Raw genomic sequence first — 19,004 nt, 5'->3', positions numbered from 1 at the left:
ATCTGCTTTCCCTCTCCTCTTCCCTCACCCCTTTTTTTCAGCTTTTGAATTTGTTAGGGTGAAATGCAATAAACCGTTTTGTTGAACAGACTCTAGAGGGTGCCTTTGTGCTATAAAGGAACTTAGACTTTAGCTTAATAACTTGAGGAGGAACCATAGGTTTAATGAAAAATGTACCAGTTTTCCCACATGTTGTGTGGTAGATCTTGCATGACAAGAGAGGCATGAAACAGTTAATTGGTGTTAATTAGCAGGTAGAAAAGTTCTGTCTGTAGTCATTTGCAGAGGCCCGTCCTTGCTGTGCACAGCTTGCTCTTCATCTTGGCCCTTACGTTGTTTTGGAAGAGCGTTGTCTGAAGTAACTTCTGGTGCTTTTCCACTCTTGTGGCAGGTGTTTGAGTGGTGGCACTTCCGAAAATACGGCACGTCTTTCATTGAGCAGGTGTCTGTGAGCCACCTGCGGCCCCTCATCGGCGGAGCGGAGAGCAGCGCCGCGGCGCCCGTCACCTTCTCGGCGAGCAGCGCGGAGAGTGACACAAACAGGCAGAACTTGCCAGGTGACTGTCGGCCTGTCCCGGCGCCTTCCTTGGGCTTCAGGAAGGCCTTGTTGAAGTGAACTTATTTTCTTTTGGATGGTTTTGATTCTGCATTAGTGCTTATAGTAACGGGAGAAAGGCCTTTATTTTACTGATGTGTTTTATTAGTAATGATAAAAGGAATTAAGTGACACATAATATATTGCATAGTGTCGTTCATCTAAAGCATTCATTATTAAAAGCATCACATCATCTTGAAAATATGTTTAGTTAGAAGTGTTTCAGTAAGAATAGATTTTTACTGTTCTGCATACGTACAAGATAAACATTGCACGAATGTGAATGGCAGTGTTTAATTTTTGTCATGTGCTTTTGTATGATGGAAATGATGGAGGAGGAAAAAATCCATGGGGCAGCAGACATTTAGAGAGCAGAAGATGATCGTATATATATTAAAAAATGTCATAATTGCAATTAAACTGTATAAATCTCAGAATAAAGGCAGCTTGGGGGTTTGTTATTGAAGTAAAACTGTGTAGCTTCTCTTTCAGAAAGTCGTGATAGTATTTCTTGTGCTCTTAATTCAGAAAGTACTTATTTTTTTTATCGTTTTCAGAGTGTAAAGTATGGCGAAATCCTCTCAATCTTTTCAGAGGGGCAGAATATAGCAGGTATTAATAATCTTATTTTTCATTGCATGCTTTTAAAATTAACCTGGAGCGTATTTATGTTGTGTTCCAAGAGTCCCAATAATCCTGCTGGGAGACAAGTCCTACAAGATGATAGGGGTGGTGTTTTGATTCGTGCTAGTCTGTGTTTAAAAAGCACGTAGCCAGATTTTGGCAGTTTCACGTTGAGAAGGCAGGTATTTCTGTAAACAGCAGGGTGATGTTGGTAGTCTGCTCTTCCTAAGAAGGTTTCTGCACTAGCTGCAGTGTTAGCACATCTGATGTCCTCCTTGGCTTTGCACCTTACTGGAATTTCTCTTGTTAAAGATACATGTGGGTCACTGGGAAGGAGCCTCTTACGTATTATGATATGAATTTGTCTGCCCAAGATCATCAAAACTTTTTCACGTGCGATACAGATGCCCTTCGCCCTTCAGATACAGGTACCACACACATGTGTATAAGATACGTATAGGGGGTGTATAAATTGAATATTTTAATGGATGTCAGCATAGTGTAAGCTATCATAGAAAAAGTTTTGTGAAGTAATAGCTTTTTTCTACTACTTTGCTGTTTGAATAGATGTTATTTTACATTGTGCTGTGTCGGGCAGCTTTAAGGGTGCTTGTGCCTCAGGTTTGTGGAATATTTTAAGATCTCACACTTACTAATTAACAATAGGATACTGAAAACTTGAGTTATTCTTCAAAGCAGTACAGTGGTCTCATTTAAACATACCGTTGATGAACTGTGCTGTCTCCATGATTTTTTCCATAGTATTCCAAATGTTTAGTGCAGAAAATTTGCTCAACCTGGTTATTGTCAGACTAGGTGCTCACTAATAGCAATTTATCAAGTTCCGGAAGCGTTGCTTGTCAGCTGGCTGTGACAGGCTGGATGTGTTTTTGCTTCACAAATGGAGTGTATTGTCTCGCTTACTAAGCCAAGACGAATATTTTGTTTCCAAACGAAAACTTGAACATTTTTCCCCGTTATTCTTGCTGGACAGCAGAAAGTTTTGTTCCAAAAGAAACATGCATAGGTTCTTCAGTTTTCTTATCATACTTGAGATTGGCCAGATATTTAATTCCATGAATGTAATGTTCCGGAGTTCTTTCAGAAGTGTTATTTTGTGAAAGATTTTGAACCTGCCTAGCAGATGGTAGCTGCGAGTAAGCTGTATTTTGAGTGAAGCTGATCCCCAGTTTAGGATTCCACTTTTCTCTAGTAGGAACATGCGGAAGGGTGCAGAGATGCTTCACTGAACTTTGCTTTTCATCCGATTGATTTTTTTGAGTTGTAGGCCACACAAGCCTTTTGAATAGGTAGATTTCATCTTTTGTTTTTAATTACTTCCTAGAGCTTCTTTTAGTAAGGTAAATTTTCATCTTATACCTTAAACTGCCTTTGCCACGTTATGCCACTCAAATATGCATTAACCCTTTGTGATCTGGTGATTTTCTAAACACTGAAGTATGAAACAACTGCGTAACACACATCTTACTGTATCACCTTTCTTTGAAGTTCTGTTTGAAAGCTTAAATTAAAATTCTGTGCAGGTCTGTGCAAGAATCTGTGTTTTAACAATTGTTCCTGCCAAGCTTTCAACAAACCTTGTGAAATATTTCCAGAAATCTGTAGCAACCTAGAAACTGTACATGTGCCTGGTTGTGTAAGCTGCCTTTCGGTTCAGTTTAGGAGTTCTTAAATGATTAGTGAATGTTCTTCCTATTGGTATTGATGTCTTGCATTAAATTTGTGGCATAATCAGATGCTGCAAGATTCTGCTTTTTGTGGTAGAAGCTGCTGCTGGAATTAAAACGCTTCTTTACTCTTCCCTAGAGCAGTTGTTTGGCAAAGGTGAATTTGCAAAACGAAAGTGAATGTTAGTCTGTTAGAACTGATGCATAAACAGCCAATATTGGCTCAGTTTTTCTGACTGGCAGACGAGGCGTTCGCCTGCGTTTCTGTTCCTCATCAGCCTTTACGTGTTTTTGCAACAGTTATGCAGAAAGCCTGGAGAGAGAGAAACCCCCAAGCCCGGATTAAAGCAGCTTACCAAGCTTTAGAACTGAACAATGAGTAAGTTTAGAATATAAGTTTGTTTTCCTTATTTATGATTTGAAAGATTAACCGGCACGATATTGACCACAGTATCAGTTTCTTGTTCTAATTATTTAGAATTAGCAAGAGAAGTTTACACATACTTTAAGGGGGATTTTATGAGTATGAGAATTACAAATGCAGCTGTCGGTTGTCATGAAATATTGATCTGTGTGTTTTAGAAAAAGTAGCTTTTGTTCTCTGTATTTTTAAATGTAGTTTTTTGTTACTCTTTGCATCAGTAGCAATAACACATAGGAGAAGTCATTCGGAGGTGGAACAGGGCTTAACTGAATATGCCACCCTGGGTGCATCCAGGGTGGCATTATGGTAGTACTGCATTTGCTGTCCGTACGTGATGGTGTTCTAAAGGGTTTGAATATACTTGTACCACACAAACCAAAAAACTTCACTCACTTTTGCAGTCAATTTTATTTTGTAATCTGGTCCTTTTTGTACAACAAGTTTTGCCTTTTTTGTTTTAGGAGACAAACAAACTGAACAAAAAGGGGTTTCATGCAATTATCACATTGTTTTAAATATTTAATGAAAAATAATTTTAGTAGAAATTAACTTCTTTGTTTTGGAATGTTTATTTTGCTCTAAACCTGGATAAGTTTCTGTTTTCCTGGCACTTGTCGCTTGGAACATAACCAGTGAATATTATGGTACAGCAGTTTACTATTGTCAGTGCTTACATGGATACTAAACACAAGGAAAAACTCATTTTTTCTGAAGTGTTTTACACTTATTCACAAACATTAAGCTTTATGTACCTCAGAATAATTTGCGTCTTTTCCCCTGTTACAGCTGTGCAACTGCCTATGTCCTCCTGGCTGAGGAAGAAGCAACAACTATTGTAGATGCTGAGAAGTATTTTAAACAGGCTCTGAAAGCAGGAGAAACAGTTTACAGAAAGTCTCAGAACTGCCATTCCCAAAGTCCCCAGCATGAAGCACAGCTGAGTAAGTACTTTTGAAGCAGATAAACATCTGCTTTCAAGCAGCAAAATAAAACAAAAGTTTTGATTAGTGATTTGAGTTTGATCCCCAAATCAGTGAAGCAGTTCTTATTATTTTACTTATGTTTAGTATGACATGCTATATGATCTTTTGTTGTACCAGAGTAAATCTAGAAAGTGGAAGCTATGCTGTGCTTTTATCATAGGTTGTCTTGTTGAGGTTCCTTTTATTCCAGCCAACCATTATTAAGTCATTTCTAGTCTATTTTTTTTGCCATTTAACCTTGTTGAATTGACTTTTTTGTTTGGTATTTGGTATCTATTCGTTTTAGAGGTATACATTCAGGATTCCAGTCAAAGTCCTTTATCTTTACTGTTTTTGTTCTACAGACAGTTTCACCTTGATTAGCTACTTCAAAATATCCCTGTTAGAATGTATATTCATACCTCCTTATTTTTCAAAAAGACCCCAACTGATGGACTAATATTCTTTATTTTATTAATCAGGAAGAGATACCAATGTACTGGTATATGTGAAAAGGAGGCTAGCTATGTGTGCAAGAAAACTTGGAAGAATAAGAGAAGCTGTAAAAATGATGAGAGATGTAAGTAATTTGAGAAGTGTGAACAATTCCTGATGTTTTTCTGTCACATTGTCCAAACGTGTCACAGAAAATTCCCTTACTAGATATCATAGTGAATCTAATTTAATTATTTCCCAGTGAAGTGAGATTTGCACATCATTTTGGATTTATTTGCTGCGGGATTGCCAATGAGAACTCTTTGATTCCTATATCTAGAAATTAATTTTTCATATTGTATGATGACATACGTTCCTAGTTTTGTTGTCCAGCATAATTAATGCTTGAGTCAATAGCTAACTCATCAAAAGAGCTGAACTTTGTGGTTCACTTTATTGCACTTTTGTCTTTTGCTTGCCCAAGGTGTGTTGTAACTTATTACTACACAAAAAAAAGTTCTCAGCAAACTGGCCCACTGGGGAAGACATGCCAGTCTGGGCTGGTAGTATGATGTATCAACACTTAAGTATGGTCATTTTCCAGTAGATGAATGCAGGTAACAACAAAGAAAAAAGGTGACCTTTACAAGGCAAACAACAGAGCATTGAAAATGCTTATATTATTAGTTTTTTTTAGCTATTTGAAGAGTTCAAGTAAAATAATATGTCATCGTACCTGCTTTATTTCTCTGTATTGTTTTGCAGTTAATGAAAGAATTTCCACTTCTCAGCATGCTGAATATTCATGAAAACCTCCTGGAGGCACTGCTGGAATTACAGGCCTATGCAGATGTCCAGGCAGTTTTAGCTAAGTATGATGGTAAGTGATGTCACTTGCTGACATTTGTGTATAACTGTGTAGGTGAAGGGGCAAACTGCCTGTCCAATAACCAGGTGTCTATCAATATCTGAAAGAGAAAGACCTCGTTCTTAAGTGTCTATTTATGCATGCATTTCTCCTTAAATCCAGCTTCGGTGTCTGGGTATATTTAGAAGAAAGAATTACTCTTTCCAGCCTAACTCTTGAGGTTTTTGATCTGAGACTGAATGGTCACCATAAGATTTTGCTTCATTGTTAAGAAGTTCAGGGTTTCTAATCATAGCTGAAATTTTCCAGATATGACGTTTATTGTATGGTATACCTAAATAAAAATCTTTAAGTTCAAAGGAAGTGGGTTTAAAGTGTTTGTCTTCAAATGTTACAGTTTAATTGTTTTATTTTATCATAGATATTAGTCTTCCAAAATCAGCAGCAATATGTTACACAGCAGCCCTTTTAAAAGCCAGAGCTGTTTCAGAAAGGTAAGCAAGCCCACTTGTGAAAACACTGATTTATTGCTAATTTTGGATTGTGCTGTAAAGTAAGAATTAAAAAGATCTTAATCCAATATTTAGTATTTTGAGTATTTAGCTTGTGATGTTCAGCAGATTTGGGGCTTTTTTCCTGTGTGTGGATTAGGTGCTGGATATTTGTGGAAGCTCATGCTCACATTTCTCTTTCCTGATCGATTTTCTCGATCAGGAAACACAAGTTTCTAAAAACGCAAGTTTCTAAAAGTTTAACGGGTCTTTGTTACAGTGGCTTGGATGGCAGTCAAAATTGACTAAATTAACCTTTGCATTTGTTTGATAGAAGGGTTTATTTCTCATTTTTGATACATCAGTCAATTCTTAATTAGTTACAACCTCTAACAAACAAGCAACTGGTTAGCCTTTATCAACTTTATTCTGCATGGGTTTTCCCTTCAGATTCTCCCCTGAAACTGCCTCCAAAAGAGGGCTTAGTACAGCAGAAATAAATGCTGTGGAAGCAATTCATAGAGCTGTGGAATTTAACCCTCATGTTCCGAAGGTAAGAATATTTGATCTGTTATTGGGCTACTTTATCATCTTCTGAAAGAAGTCATCTTACTATGTTGCCCTGTGGTGTGAGCCTTTCTAGCTTTCTTTTATTTGAAGTTGGTTGACTTCAGCCCTTTAGCTGTTTATATCATAAGTGTTTGGCAAGAATTAGTTGGTAGTTTGGTTGGTAGGTAAGAAAACTGCCTCATGATTGGTGTTTTTCTTAATATTTAAATGCAAGCTAAAGCTTTCGAACTTGCTGGAAAAACCAGTCATGTATTGCTGAAGGCCTTTTGTTGAGTAAGCTAAATGTTCATAAATGTAAAATTAAATCTTTCAAATCCCTGAAGCCAATTTAAATTATCCAGACAGAAAGTATGCGAAATACTTCAAAATATTTCTTTCTGTTGTATTTAAAGCATGCCTGCAGAACTCTGGTTATTGAAAGATCTGCAGTCACTTATTTTCTTCATCCTTATGTAAACAAGACTAAGAATCTGTACTGTAACATGCTGTAATTTAGTGTCTGCCATTACCTTAAGTAGCCTAGGTAATAGATTCCACTACACATTGTGTGCAAATAATATCTTTTCTTGCTTTTTACTGTGCTGGCATTGGGGATGCATTCAGTTTGAAGTCCTGAATGTAGAAAGATGGCTTAGTTCTGGACATAATCCTCTGCAGATAATCATGGAGTCCGAATGACTATCGCTGTGAAGGCTTGAATTATCCAACCACTCTATTCTGTCTGCCTGTCCAATCTAATAGAATGTGCACCGAGAAAGCTAATTGCTGGGAGAAATTGCTGCTTGTTTGCATGACTGATCAAGAGCACAGCAAGTTCATTTCAGACAGTCTCAGACAGATTTTTCTTTACCCTCTGCCTTTAGGGGAAGAAGATTATAACGCATTATCATTATCTAAAAGTTCTTTTATTTTGTATATTCTTCAGTTGTTTTAGGAGTGTCGTGCACCCTTTTTTAAGAAGTTGGATACCATATCAAGCAGTCTGCTTGCAAAATATGTTTGGTGGTTTAACAGACAATCAGGAAAGTGATGTTAAGTTTCCATCCTGTGATCTTGTCCCTGATTTTATACATTGTCCAGATTTCTTTGTAGTTTTTTATTATGATAGCTCCTTGCAACACCAGTTGATAAAACTTCCAGGCAGAATTTTATGGTTGCTGGCTATTTAGAGTATGAGCTATAAAATATCCATAGTCAAAACACAAGAAAAAAGAAGAGAGGAGGGACACAAACAAGTGAAGTAACTTGCCCAATACGTTATGGTGGACTAGGAAATCTAGTTTCCAAATTTGCAGTCTGTCCTTTCCTCTGGACTAAAAATGAATGAGTGTAAAGTATAAATCTCTCTGTTCTTGCGTCTAGTGAAAGCGATCGTCCTTGCAGATAGCTGTTTTCCTTATACAAAATGATGCTAAGAGCAAAAAAATAACGTGCTTTTACAAGGATGGCTTTTGTTTGAAAAGTTAGGAAAGCGTTTTATGGTGCTGCAAAATGATACTTTTAAGCCATTTCAAATGGAATATCTGTAGTTACATCTTGATAATCTGCAAAACATGCTTTTCCAATCATCTTCTAAGTATCGTACACATTTTAAATGGGCAAAAAGAGTTTAAGTCTGGAAAAAAAAACCCACATACTAATACCTTGTAATTTTATGGTTATAAAAAAATACTGAAATCTTTCAGTTTCTGGGTTCCTTTTTTTTCCTGCCCACATAGTACCATGTGGGCGCAGAGGCAGCGCGAGCCTGGAGTTAAGAGCAGTGTGTGGAGCTTCATCCCCGCTCGCCTTTGCGGTCCCGTGCTCTTTAGGCGGTTAGTTCAGCTGAAAAGGCGGCCCTGCGGAGAGCATGAGGAGTCAGGTCGAAGGTCAGATATTTGAGACCATTTTCCCACAGCAGCCCTGTGTGAGTGATCCTTTACTGCGTTAAAAAAAAAATGAAGAGGATTAGAGAGGATTAGCAAGAATATTACCCTCCAGAGCGTAGGCCCAAGGCACTAAGAGAAGAACCTAGCCAGGCAGTAAATGTGCTTTATTTGGCCAGGGCACAACCCCTACCACATTCCTTCAAGAATCTGAATGGGAAAAGTTAAGTCCTCAAACTGGATTAGTAAATAATCTCATAGTTTGTGGCATCTGCTGAAATAAATCGGTGAGTTGCCTGCATTCTTACACCTGGGGAGACAGTCAAAGGAATTGCCAGCCACACTGATCAAAGGTGTGGATTAACTTTGGCTTTTATTGAATGAGACATTATATGCTAGGAGAAGACAACTCATAAGTAAACACGAGAGCTGGAACTATCATTTCATGCTTCTAAAAATTACTTACCTGTTTTAAAAGCAAAGTTCAAAAGAAATACCTCTTTTTTAATATACAATAAAAAATGCATATCCTGTGTTACAAGGGAAATGGAAAAAATGTTTATTCTTGTAGTCATGGGCTCTTCTGTGCATTATGTATTCTGCTCATGTAGGGAGAAGGCTGAAACGGAGAAATTCTGAAATCAGCTACTTTGTGGTAGCACAGCAAAACCACATTAAACCCGGGGCTTTCAGAATTCTGCTTGATCCTTCTTCCTTTTAGCATGCTGGCACTTACCACCCACTTCTGACTTGCTGCCGATACTCAAGAACTAACAAATATTTAGCTTGTGTGTTGAAAGGTTGTGATAAAACTGTGAGTAAAAGTACAAGGGTTTTTTATTAGCTTAACCTTACAATTCTTTGCTGTTGTATCAGCAGCGATACATTTTAGATATCTTGAACAAATATGTTCACATTCTGTGTCATGGAAGATGCATTTTTCCTGGTATTCCGTGTGTGAAAGTTATAGTTTAAAAGCCTTATAATACTCATGCTTGTGTTTTTTCCGTTTCCTGTGCAAATGGATGCTGTTTCTTCAACAGATAAAGTTGGTCTCTGTGCTCTGTTTTGCCACAAATGATCCTTTATGTTTCACAGTTAGTAAGGATTTAAAAGTATTCCATGTAACCAAGTGCTTTCCACCTCTCCTTTCAGTATTTGCTAGAAATGAAAAGCCTAGTCCTACCTCCAGAGCATATTCTGAAACGAGGGGACAGCGAGGCAGTAGCATATGCTTTTTTTCATCTCCAGCACTGGAAGAGGATAGAAGGGGCTCTAAATCTGTTACATTGCACATGGGAGGGCAGTAAGTATCTTTGCTTTGTTTGCGTGTTTTTCTTTCCTTTTTGCACAGTGGAGTAATCTCTGTGCTTTATTCACCTCAATCCCAGCTGGTTCTCTTTGTGGGAATCTGTCTGCTTGGTTTAGCTATGAATCTAATACCACTTGCTCTTTTTTTCAGCGTTTAGGATGATCCCCTACCCGTTAGAGAAAGGTCATCTTTTCTATCCTTATCCAAGTTGTACAGAAACAGCAGACAGAGAGCTGTTGCCAAGTAAGTGGTTTCCAAGCATTGATAATAAAACATAACCTAAGGAAGTGTTCGGTTTGTGTTGTTTTGTATTTACTTTACTGTGGTTTCAAGCTTGAGCTTCTCATGAAGGGGATTCAGCTACTTGTTGATGTCCTTCCCAAATGTTCCCCAAGCACTTTACACGTGCTTGGGGATAAGTGGTGGCTTGATTCTGTAATAACCAAACAGGTCCTCCTGAGAGGAGGTTTCCATGTGTGGTGTATTCATATTCACCCTGTGTTTTCCCAGCTTTGAGAGCAGAAAAAAATAGACCAGTTCCTTACATCACTTCTAAAAGTCATAGATTTGGTTACTGTAGCAGAGGAGCTGTTTATTTTTAGCAAGGTATAAATGCATGGTTGCATTCTTACATTTCTGACATGTAAGTATTTGGCATAACCTGTTTGTGATCTTAAAGGAAGTCCTTGGTTAATCTTTAGCTCAAGAGAATGTTTATTGGTTTCTGTGATTCATTTTCGGGTATGTGTTCATCTGCTGCGTGCTGTGCTTCCTGGAATTTTTTATCCATTTAGACTCTCTTATGGATTTATACTGACACTTAACACTGAAGAGCAAGTGCTCTTCAATTGTCTATTATATCCGGATTATTTTATGTAAATATGTGCCTAGACGCTTTTTGTTTTGGTAAAGCAACCTGACAGTAAACTATTAGGTCCTTTGCTCCTTATGTCTGAGAAAGTAACATTAATTTAGATAAGAATTGGACTGTTAATTGCATGTGCTAATAGAATTCTTTTAAGGCTACCTTTTATGTCATGAAGAAACACAAGTCCCAGAGGATTGTAAAGGGCTACTGCAAAGTACCAACAGACCCACTGAGACCACAGCTGTGGAAAAGCAAACCTACACATACGTATTTCCATTCAAATGCCTGAAGTTATATTTAAAATGTGTAATTTAAATTTGCCCCCAGACTGCTTTAAATTACTCATTTCTCACTTATGCAGGATATTGCACAAGGAATTCCTTGGTTAGTGACTAACCCTAAATTGTAGACTTCCCAGCATAATTAAACACCAACACATGCACATGTTTCAACACTATCACTCGCGCATTCCTGTTACGTTTTAAATATAAAACTAACCATAAATAAAATCATCTTAACACTTTTATTGCACTACTTCCTCAAGAAATCTTGACACTTATTTTTTTAACTTATCTTTCTGAAATAACAGCCAAATTAGTTATTCAGAGACCTGAACTGATCTGATTAGTAACTGCCTGTGAGCATATAGAATTGTTTTTAGTTATCCTTATGTATTTTGGATTTGATTCTAACATCTCAGTGTAGGAACAACTGATATAAAATCAGATGAGCTTCTGCACTGCATGAGAGCCCGGCCTGGTGCTAAGCAGTGGTTCCAGGCTTGGTAAAGCCGGGCGCGTTGCTGTCTAAAGTAGCAGGGCTGGTTGCTGATTAGGAAGGGGAACTGATAATCTCTAGTGTAATCTCTGTGAGCGCCAGTATCTCTAAACGCAGGCATTAGATGCGGAACCCTGTGTGTTCTGCAGAGTGCTGTTCCATAATGAGATTAAAAAGCAAAACCAAACCAAGCTCTTTATCATTAATGAGTTGTAGGCAAAGGCACGAGTCACTTTTGCTGGGGTTGCTTTCACAGGGGTGACACTTTCTATGTTTTTGCATGTACCGACATTCAGAAACAATAACAGGGTGGATGAGCTGTCTTTTCTCCTCAGAATTCAGTCTGCTATGTGTTAAAAGCGAAAAAAAAAAAGGTACAAAATGAAAAACTAGTAGAGTAAAAACAAATAAGAAAATAAGTATATTTTCGTGTTTTCTAAAAAGACTTCCCTAAATTTTGCATTTGTAGATTTATAAGCAGCTTGTGCAGAAATATGTGCAACCCTGCCATAATTACCTATGTATAAAAAAACCTTCATTTAAAAAAAAAAAAAAAAAAGCTTTCAGAGTCATTGATAGAAATTCACAACTGCAGATATTCAGAGCCTGAAAATAATTGCAGATTCACTAAACAGGTCCTCAGCTAGTAGTCAGTTTTAGTGTCTTTAGTGCTGAATGCCCCATATGCCAGCCCTGTAGGCTGTCTAATCACCTCCTTTTGGTTTCATGAGCATAGACTTGAAATAGCAAGGAACTGTTATAGACAGAATTTATAACCTAGTTCTGGTGCAGTTTTCTTTGAGGTCTGCTCTGTCAGCTGCTGAAAAATGTACTGTAGTCTGCAAAGCAGAAGTCTTGGGGAAGTTTTACAGAGCGTGCATACACGATCTGATGGTTGATCTGGATTTACTGAACTCAAGGTGGATGAGTATTTCATTAAAATAGGAGAGGCAGGAAAAATGAAATAATTTTGAAAAATGCAGTTCTCTTTAAATAATAGAATTAATACTTCAAAAGGTTGAAAACACCTGAATTGTTTAAATTGGCCTAGGTAATTTGTCTGGAACATGTATTTTGACAGCTTGTAAATTTTATAGCTCTTCCTTCTGTCCTGTTAAAAGAGTAAGTATCAAAAACTAAGCCTGATGAAATGTTTTAAAAATAAATCCCATGCAAGTGGGAAAGAACGTTGGGAAGAGAAAGCTGTAGAGACTGTTAATAATAAGCAAAGTAATGTAATGTTGGGGAAACTTCTTAAGAGTTTGAATGAAGCCCTGGAACTTGTTTTGAACTGCACAATAGTTAAGTCCACACTTGCACCTTCTGTAATACAGAATTGAGTGTAAAATTAATTCTTATATATTATTGATTATCAAATACCAATATATTAATATTTTCCTTTCAGCGTTTCATGAAGTCTCCGTTTATCCGCAGAAGGAGCTTCCCTTTTTCATCCATTTCACAGCAGGCCTGTGCTCCTTCTCAGCAATGCTCGCCCTCCTTACACACCAGTTCCCTGAGCTGATGGTTGTTTTTGCTAAAGCTGTAAGTACTGTTTCTGTTATTGGGCTTGCTTTGGGAATTTGTGGGATCTTCAGCATTCCTGAGGTCCATGTTTGGTGCTGCTGGGGGCTGTAGTCAGTCTCGTGTTCCTCCAAGTCGTGTGTGATGCTAGATAGAGTTGGATTCATAGCTTCCCCTGAGAGACTAATTCTTTTTCCTTCTGATTTAATGAGGTTACTCCTGAATGTCCATTGAATGTAACGTAGCTTTGGCTTCCGCTGTCTCCTTGATGTGATTTTTCAGCTTTAGAAGCAAAAAAAAAACAAAAAACAAAAAACAACAAAAAAAAAACCCAAAAAACCAAACAAACAAAACCAACCAAACAACAACAAATTTTCATCCTGATTTAGGAGGCTTTTCCAGGAGCTAACAGGAGTTAAAATCCAAGCCTTGAGAATGTTTAGATTGTAAACTCTGAGAAAGAAACTGTTTAATTTTGTATCTTGTATACTGAGGACACTGTGCAAAACAAATAAAACTTTGCACATTCTCTACAAGCCGTTTGACTTGCTGCTGCTTTTTGTTATCTTGGAAAGGAATGTTCTGCACTGAGCCGTGATGGCAGCTCCAATACTTACGATAGCAATTGTAAAATCTTCCTGCAAGACATGTTATGGCATCAAAACTGGAAATCAAATAAAGCCCTGTAGCACTTTTAAATGTATTTCCGTTTTACCACTGTTTGTCACATCTCTGCCTTTTCAAAATCAGAGATGCCAACATCCTTGCAGCAGATGTTTGCAGTGTCTCGCTATGTCTGTTCAGTGCTTAACACAGGAGGTGTTGAATCCTGTGTAGGAAATTTAGACACAATCATTTATCAAATACCTTCTTAGTTTCTTTCCTTCTGCTCTGTTATTACTGTTCTGTAACAGGGGTGCTGCTCTTCCAGACTTCTGCTTGGGTAGTTGCAGTGTTTTAAAGGCACTGCTACAAAGAGGCTTAGACAGAGACAGGGAGGTATCTTCAGAACAGTGACTGTAGAGGAGTGAGCTTGTGGCCTAAGTGTGGTATTCTGTGAACTTTCTGTTGCTGTTTGAACTGGGTGCTACAGTACAGGGGTGAATGGACAGGTATCGTAGCCGGAGCTGTGCAAGTGCGGCAGTGCAGCGTCCTCGCGCTCGTCCTGCAACACCCCGCAGGTCCCGTCTTACCAGGTGCAGCAGTTTGGGCCCGTCTCGATGGAACCATTTCTTTGAGAAGCGTGGGCAGCGAGTCACTTACGTCAGCTTGTCGCAGTGTATTCAGTGACAACTGAAATTTGGGTGAACAGAATAGTATATTTTGACAAAAAGGTAAACAGTTAATATACCATGGAAAATCACGAGCATCTTCACCTTCCCTCCTCTCAAACTGCAGCATGAAATAGTGCTGGCCTTTACTGGACTATGGTTCCGTAATCATGGAGTGGAGTGCCAGCTAAGGAGTACTCTATTCAAGCTTCACTGGTCAAAAGACAGGCTGAAAGAGCTTCTGCTTTCTGGGTATTTTAATGCACCAGGTAATGGAGACCTGGGAAGCAAGTCCTTTTATTTTCTTTAGAATACATTTTTCCTAAAACATTGGCTTTGCTAGTGACTCTAGTCTACCATGTCCAAGTCAGGCAGGTCAGAGAGCGAGGGCCCCATTTCCACACAGTTCTGTTGATCTTTATGTTGGAAAATGTAGCTGGACATGCCAGTGACAAATTTCAGTGCTGCTCATAATTGGCTGGCTTCATGCAACTAGGGTCTGACTATCTACTTGATTAATTCTGTAAGGGCTGCATTAGCAAAGTTGTACGATTTCCAAGGAGATACAAGGTCAAATGTTATGCTAACAAAGAATCGCTTGGTGAAGTTCTCTCTGGGTTTCTTGAACCAAAACAGAAGACTTTGTACGTACGAAGCTAGCTGGCTGTGCATAATGGCATTTTGAATGTCAAGTGACATGTCGTGCAAACATGGGTAAAAACTCAAGGGTTTGTTCACTCGGCAATGTATTTATTTCACTTATTTCCTACAGGAAAGGACAGATAATGTCTGTTCAGCTGAAAAGATGATCAAGAAGCATGCATATCACTGCGTAGTTTTACCAACCAATTGACCTCAATGGCAGGTACAGAGAAAGGAGGTCCTGCCACGCGGGGTGCTAGCTTAGAGCCAGTAAAAGTGGAAATTACATCCTGAGGTGGAGAGGGCAAGTGAATTCTTTATCCTAGTGAGACTGACACCATTTTCTGCTATTCTGCTATCTTAGCTAGGATTATTACTGACTTTCATTTATGGTCTAATGGCTAATATTCTTTTTAAAATTATTAGGAAAGTGTATTCTTCCCCTGCTCACCCTCCAGAAGAAAGAAAAAAAACCACACACTTGCAATAACTATTTATTTGCTTTATCTAATATTAAAACACAGGAATTTCCTGCAGGTATAAGTTTTCTAAATTAAAAAAAATCATGATTTCAAGCATTTTTTCATTATATTACATGTTAACTTAATGTTTGTAGTAGATTGAGATAAGTTCAAGATAAGATACTTAATGTTTTAGTCTCAGTGAAAAAGTTGGAATTACTGAATCACTGAATCTCAAGCAGATCTAGGGCATAGCTGTAGGAATGCCAATTGCAAAATATCATGTATAGGTTTTTCCACAATAATCTTTGATTTAATTCCAATTAGTGGGATTACGTTGGACTTGTTTGTTAATCAAGTGGATCCCAGCAACTGAATATTCATTGAGCTGCTTGACTTTAAGGAGCCTTAAAAAGTTGAATACCTTTCTATTGACTTGAAAGGTCCAAGTTTACATATTTTTAGTTAGTGCTTGAGTTTGTTTCCTCCATAATAAATCACAGGGTAAACCTTGGCAAATTGCTAAAGATATTGCGAGTGGCCAAAAATCACAACGGAGCCTCTGCTGTTTCCAATGTCCACACTGCTGCTCACCATGAGCAAAGCCCCTAGCGCTGGCACCTCCTTGATTCAGCTCCCTTTGGAACTGCTGGAGCCTTTCCGCTGTGCTCCCTGCCCCTGGCATCCGTGTTTTGGGATCTCGGCAGGGCTTTGGGCAGGTGGAAGTGTTTGCAGATGCCAGGGACTGGTATTTCCAGAAGGGCCGAGCATTTGCTGGTGCAATTTGGGGCAACTGTGGCATGTTGGTTCCCTTGAAACACAGACCGAGTTTCAGCTAGAGGAGGACGTACCCTGCAAGGCAGTTCAGCTGCTGGCAATGGAATATGTAACCCCAGAGAGAGTGCTGTGTGATTTGCCAAAAGAGGGCATACCTCCTAGGTGTGTGTTGTGGTGTTAGGAGCAAAATCTTGCAGGTTTTCCAGGTAACTTCTGGTCTTGTGGAGAATCCCTCTGTTACTGATAACCTGGGGCTGCTTTATTTTTTTTAAGCAGTTGCTGATCAGGATTTTCCTCTTAGTATACAGAAGGGAGGAAGTACAAAACATAGGTGATGCTAATATATTCAAGTCACCGAGCAACTGAAAAATATTGTCAGATATAACAATTTCTGTCAAAACTGCAGACAAAAGGATCTGTTTTTTTTTCTATTTTGCATGAATTTTAAATAAATGCCTAGGTGGAAAACTGGGTAGCTATGAATAAACTTTCAAAAGTGATCTTGCACAGTTCCTTCTATAATGTCAGACGAAGACACCAAAAGAAAATGCAGTTGCAGAGTGACAGCAGGCACTGTCAGCAACCTTGTTAGAAAGGCCAAAAAAAAAGCTAACATGCTTAACTTCAGAAGAAATGCAGCCCGTTTTATAAGGCCTATTTTTTTTTTTTTTTTTTCCCAATTATATGCTACTAGAAGAGATTGTTATTATTATTGGGGCAAAAAACTGCAACAGTGTTCCAGTATCTTACTGAAAGCACTTTCTTGTGTTTGGAACTGGACCAGTTCCTAAGACAACCCATGCTCCAAAGTGTTTGATACAGATTGCTTGATATCTTTACAGCAAAGAAGGAAGTCGTGGGACTTGGTCACAAAAATTAGCCAATTTTTAATGTACAAGATTAGGAGAAAACATTTTTCTTGTTAGTTGTTCCCCAGCTACACGTTAGAGTGTTTCTTGCTGTTCTACTGATAGCAGCCATTCCTAGAGGCAGAATATGGGACTAAACAGAGCCCAGTCTGGCAAGGCCTGTTTTCTGGGGCGCTCTGCTTTGCTTTCTGAGCAAATCCCCCTACCACTTTCCCCAAAGCTCATTAAGTGAGACTGGAGAATTAAGTTTTCAGCCAGCTGCTGAACTTTTCATATTTATAAACACTTGAGTCTTTTGCTTATCTAAGAGAAAATGTGTATAGTTTGGAGATGTGCACTTCCCTGCCAATGTGTAATGAGTGGTTGTACACTTCACAGAAAAAAAGCCTGAAGTTTCCTGTCACAGCTGAGTGTCGATGCCAAGGGCAAAGGTTTCTTGCCTTGCTAATCTACATCTTAACTCATGCACTTAATGTGAAGGTGCCACACGCAAACAGGCAGAGAAGAAGCTAGCTGCAATGAAAAGCTCCTGCGCTGCTGTGAATGTTATGTTTTAAAAGCTTTTTTAATGTAATATTTGAGGTTATGATATAAGCCAGGAGGGCCAAAGTAAAGCCCTCAAAGTAAATGAGTTCTGTCATTGCTGCCTCATGGAAAGAGGGTTTGTATGAGGATAATGCGAGTCCCACTGAATAACTGGGGAGATGAGTTGGGAGGGTGCAGGGGAGTTTGCACCATTTGTTTTAATCCCGTCTTTATTTCTGGGATGGTTTAGATGGCATCTAGAATACATATCCTGTCCAGAGCCCGTCCTTCCTGGGCTCTGTTCAGTTTTTGTACGTTTGAATGAATGACCTGTAAATAATCCGTGCCTGATGGCGAAGCTGCGCGGCCTCCCTCCCCGCGCGCCGCGCCGAGCCGCAGCGCGGGCCGCGTCCTGACCCGTCCTGTCGTGCGCAGGTGCTGCGAGCGCTGTGGCCCGTGAGCGCGCCCAGCGTCCTGGCGTCCAGCTGAGCCCCGGCCCCACCACGCGCACCGGTGAGTTGAGGATTCTGGCTCGCCTGCCCACACCTGCCCTCGCTTTTGTCCCTTTTTCTCTCCCTCTTGGGCTTGAAATCAGATTCTTCTTTGTAGTAACACACTAAGGTGTTATCGCATTCTTACCAAAGCTATTCTGTGGCTTTGAGTACTGTTCTGATGAAAAGATCTGCTGTTAAAGCAGAGTTTTAAGATCCGGTTTTGTTTCCAAGTCTTGTTGACCCACCAGTTTTAAGTAAGACTCAAATATTGATCCCCATTTAATAGCAAAATCGTAGTAAAGTTTCATATGTGGTAGGTGTTGACTGTTCTGTGTTGTCCTACAGATAATTTTTTTTTTTTTTTTTTTTGGTGTATGAAAGTCTGTGCTAATATTCTCTATGAGCCTATTTCATAGCATCACTGCTGAGGGAAGTGCAGCTGTGTATTGAGGAAAGATGCAGGATTTCATTGATCATACCAGAAGTCTGTAAAGGTATGTGTAGAAATTGAGTTCATTTTATCATTGTGTTCTGTTTTTTACAGTTCTTTGGGACTCTTTCACACTTCAGCGACCTGGCAGAAAACACAGAGGTGTTCGTGCTGTCTACACCCTGTCGAGAGCTAACTGCAGTCTGAGCGGGGCCTGTTTTCAGGATAGTTTGATTCCACTGATCTCATGAGCATGACCTCCAGCATCTACTGGGCATGGTCAGGTGGATGCGGGGAAGCAAGGAAAGCTGTGTTATTCAAAATGGTACCTTTCACAGGCTTCTACGTTGGTAATGGTGCTTGATGTTATGAATTTCTTTGACCTTAAAGCCTGTAATCATCTAAGGAAATGTTTTTTGTTGAGCAATGTCTTATTGCTCTCTTAATCACTTGTACCACTACAAGCTAATGCTTCCTTTATAAGAAATGAAAGAACACAAATTGAGCAGATGTTTTGAGTATTGACACTTCC

The 19,004-nt window shown here is 39.0% G+C and overlaps 1 protein-coding gene across 1 annotated transcript; it reads left to right on the top strand.

Moving 5' to 3' along the window:
- The first annotated feature begins 1,136 nt into the window (after nucleotides 1–1,136).
- On the top strand, nucleotides 1,137–18,037 carry ST7L (suppression of tumorigenicity 7 like). The gene is made up of 12 exons (XM_088538938.1): nucleotides 1,137–1,207; nucleotides 1,532–1,647; nucleotides 3,208–3,286; nucleotides 4,118–4,272; nucleotides 4,776–4,873; nucleotides 5,494–5,608; nucleotides 6,018–6,090; nucleotides 6,538–6,640; nucleotides 9,678–9,828; nucleotides 9,985–10,077; nucleotides 12,885–13,024; nucleotides 17,984–18,037. The coding sequence occupies exons 2-12, from the start codon at nucleotides 1,536–1,538 to the stop codon at nucleotides 18,035–18,037; spliced, it is 1,173 nt and encodes a 390-aa protein (XP_088395064.1). The 5' UTR covers nucleotides 1,137–1,207; nucleotides 1,532–1,535.
- Nucleotides 18,038–19,004: the final 967 nt, after the last annotated feature.

Source organism: Tinamus guttatus, unplaced genomic scaffold, assembly GCF_059628265.1.
Source record: "Tinamus guttatus ecotype Peru unplaced genomic scaffold, ASM5962826v1 Tinamus_guttatus_pri_ptg001272l, whole genome shotgun sequence".
Classification (NCBI taxonomy): domain Eukaryota; kingdom Metazoa; phylum Chordata; class Aves; order Tinamiformes; family Tinamidae; genus Tinamus; species Tinamus guttatus.
Note: the sequence above shows the minus strand (reverse complement) of the source record. Positions and strands in the feature narration are given on the sequence as shown.

Excerpts from the sequence above, each read along its gene's own strand:
- ST7L (XM_088538938.1), top strand. The coding sequence starts at position 1,536 with ATGTGGGTCACTGGGAAGGAGCCTCTTACGTATTATGATATGAATTTG. Across the intron at positions 6,641-9,677 it reads TTAACCCTCATGTTCCGAAG|TATTTGCTAGAAATGAAAAG; the intron begins GTAAGAATATTT and ends CTCTCCTTTCAG. Across the intron at positions 9,829-9,984 it reads ACATTGCACATGGGAGGGCA|CGTTTAGGATGATCCCCTAC; the intron begins GTAAGTATCTTT and ends TCTTTTTTTCAG.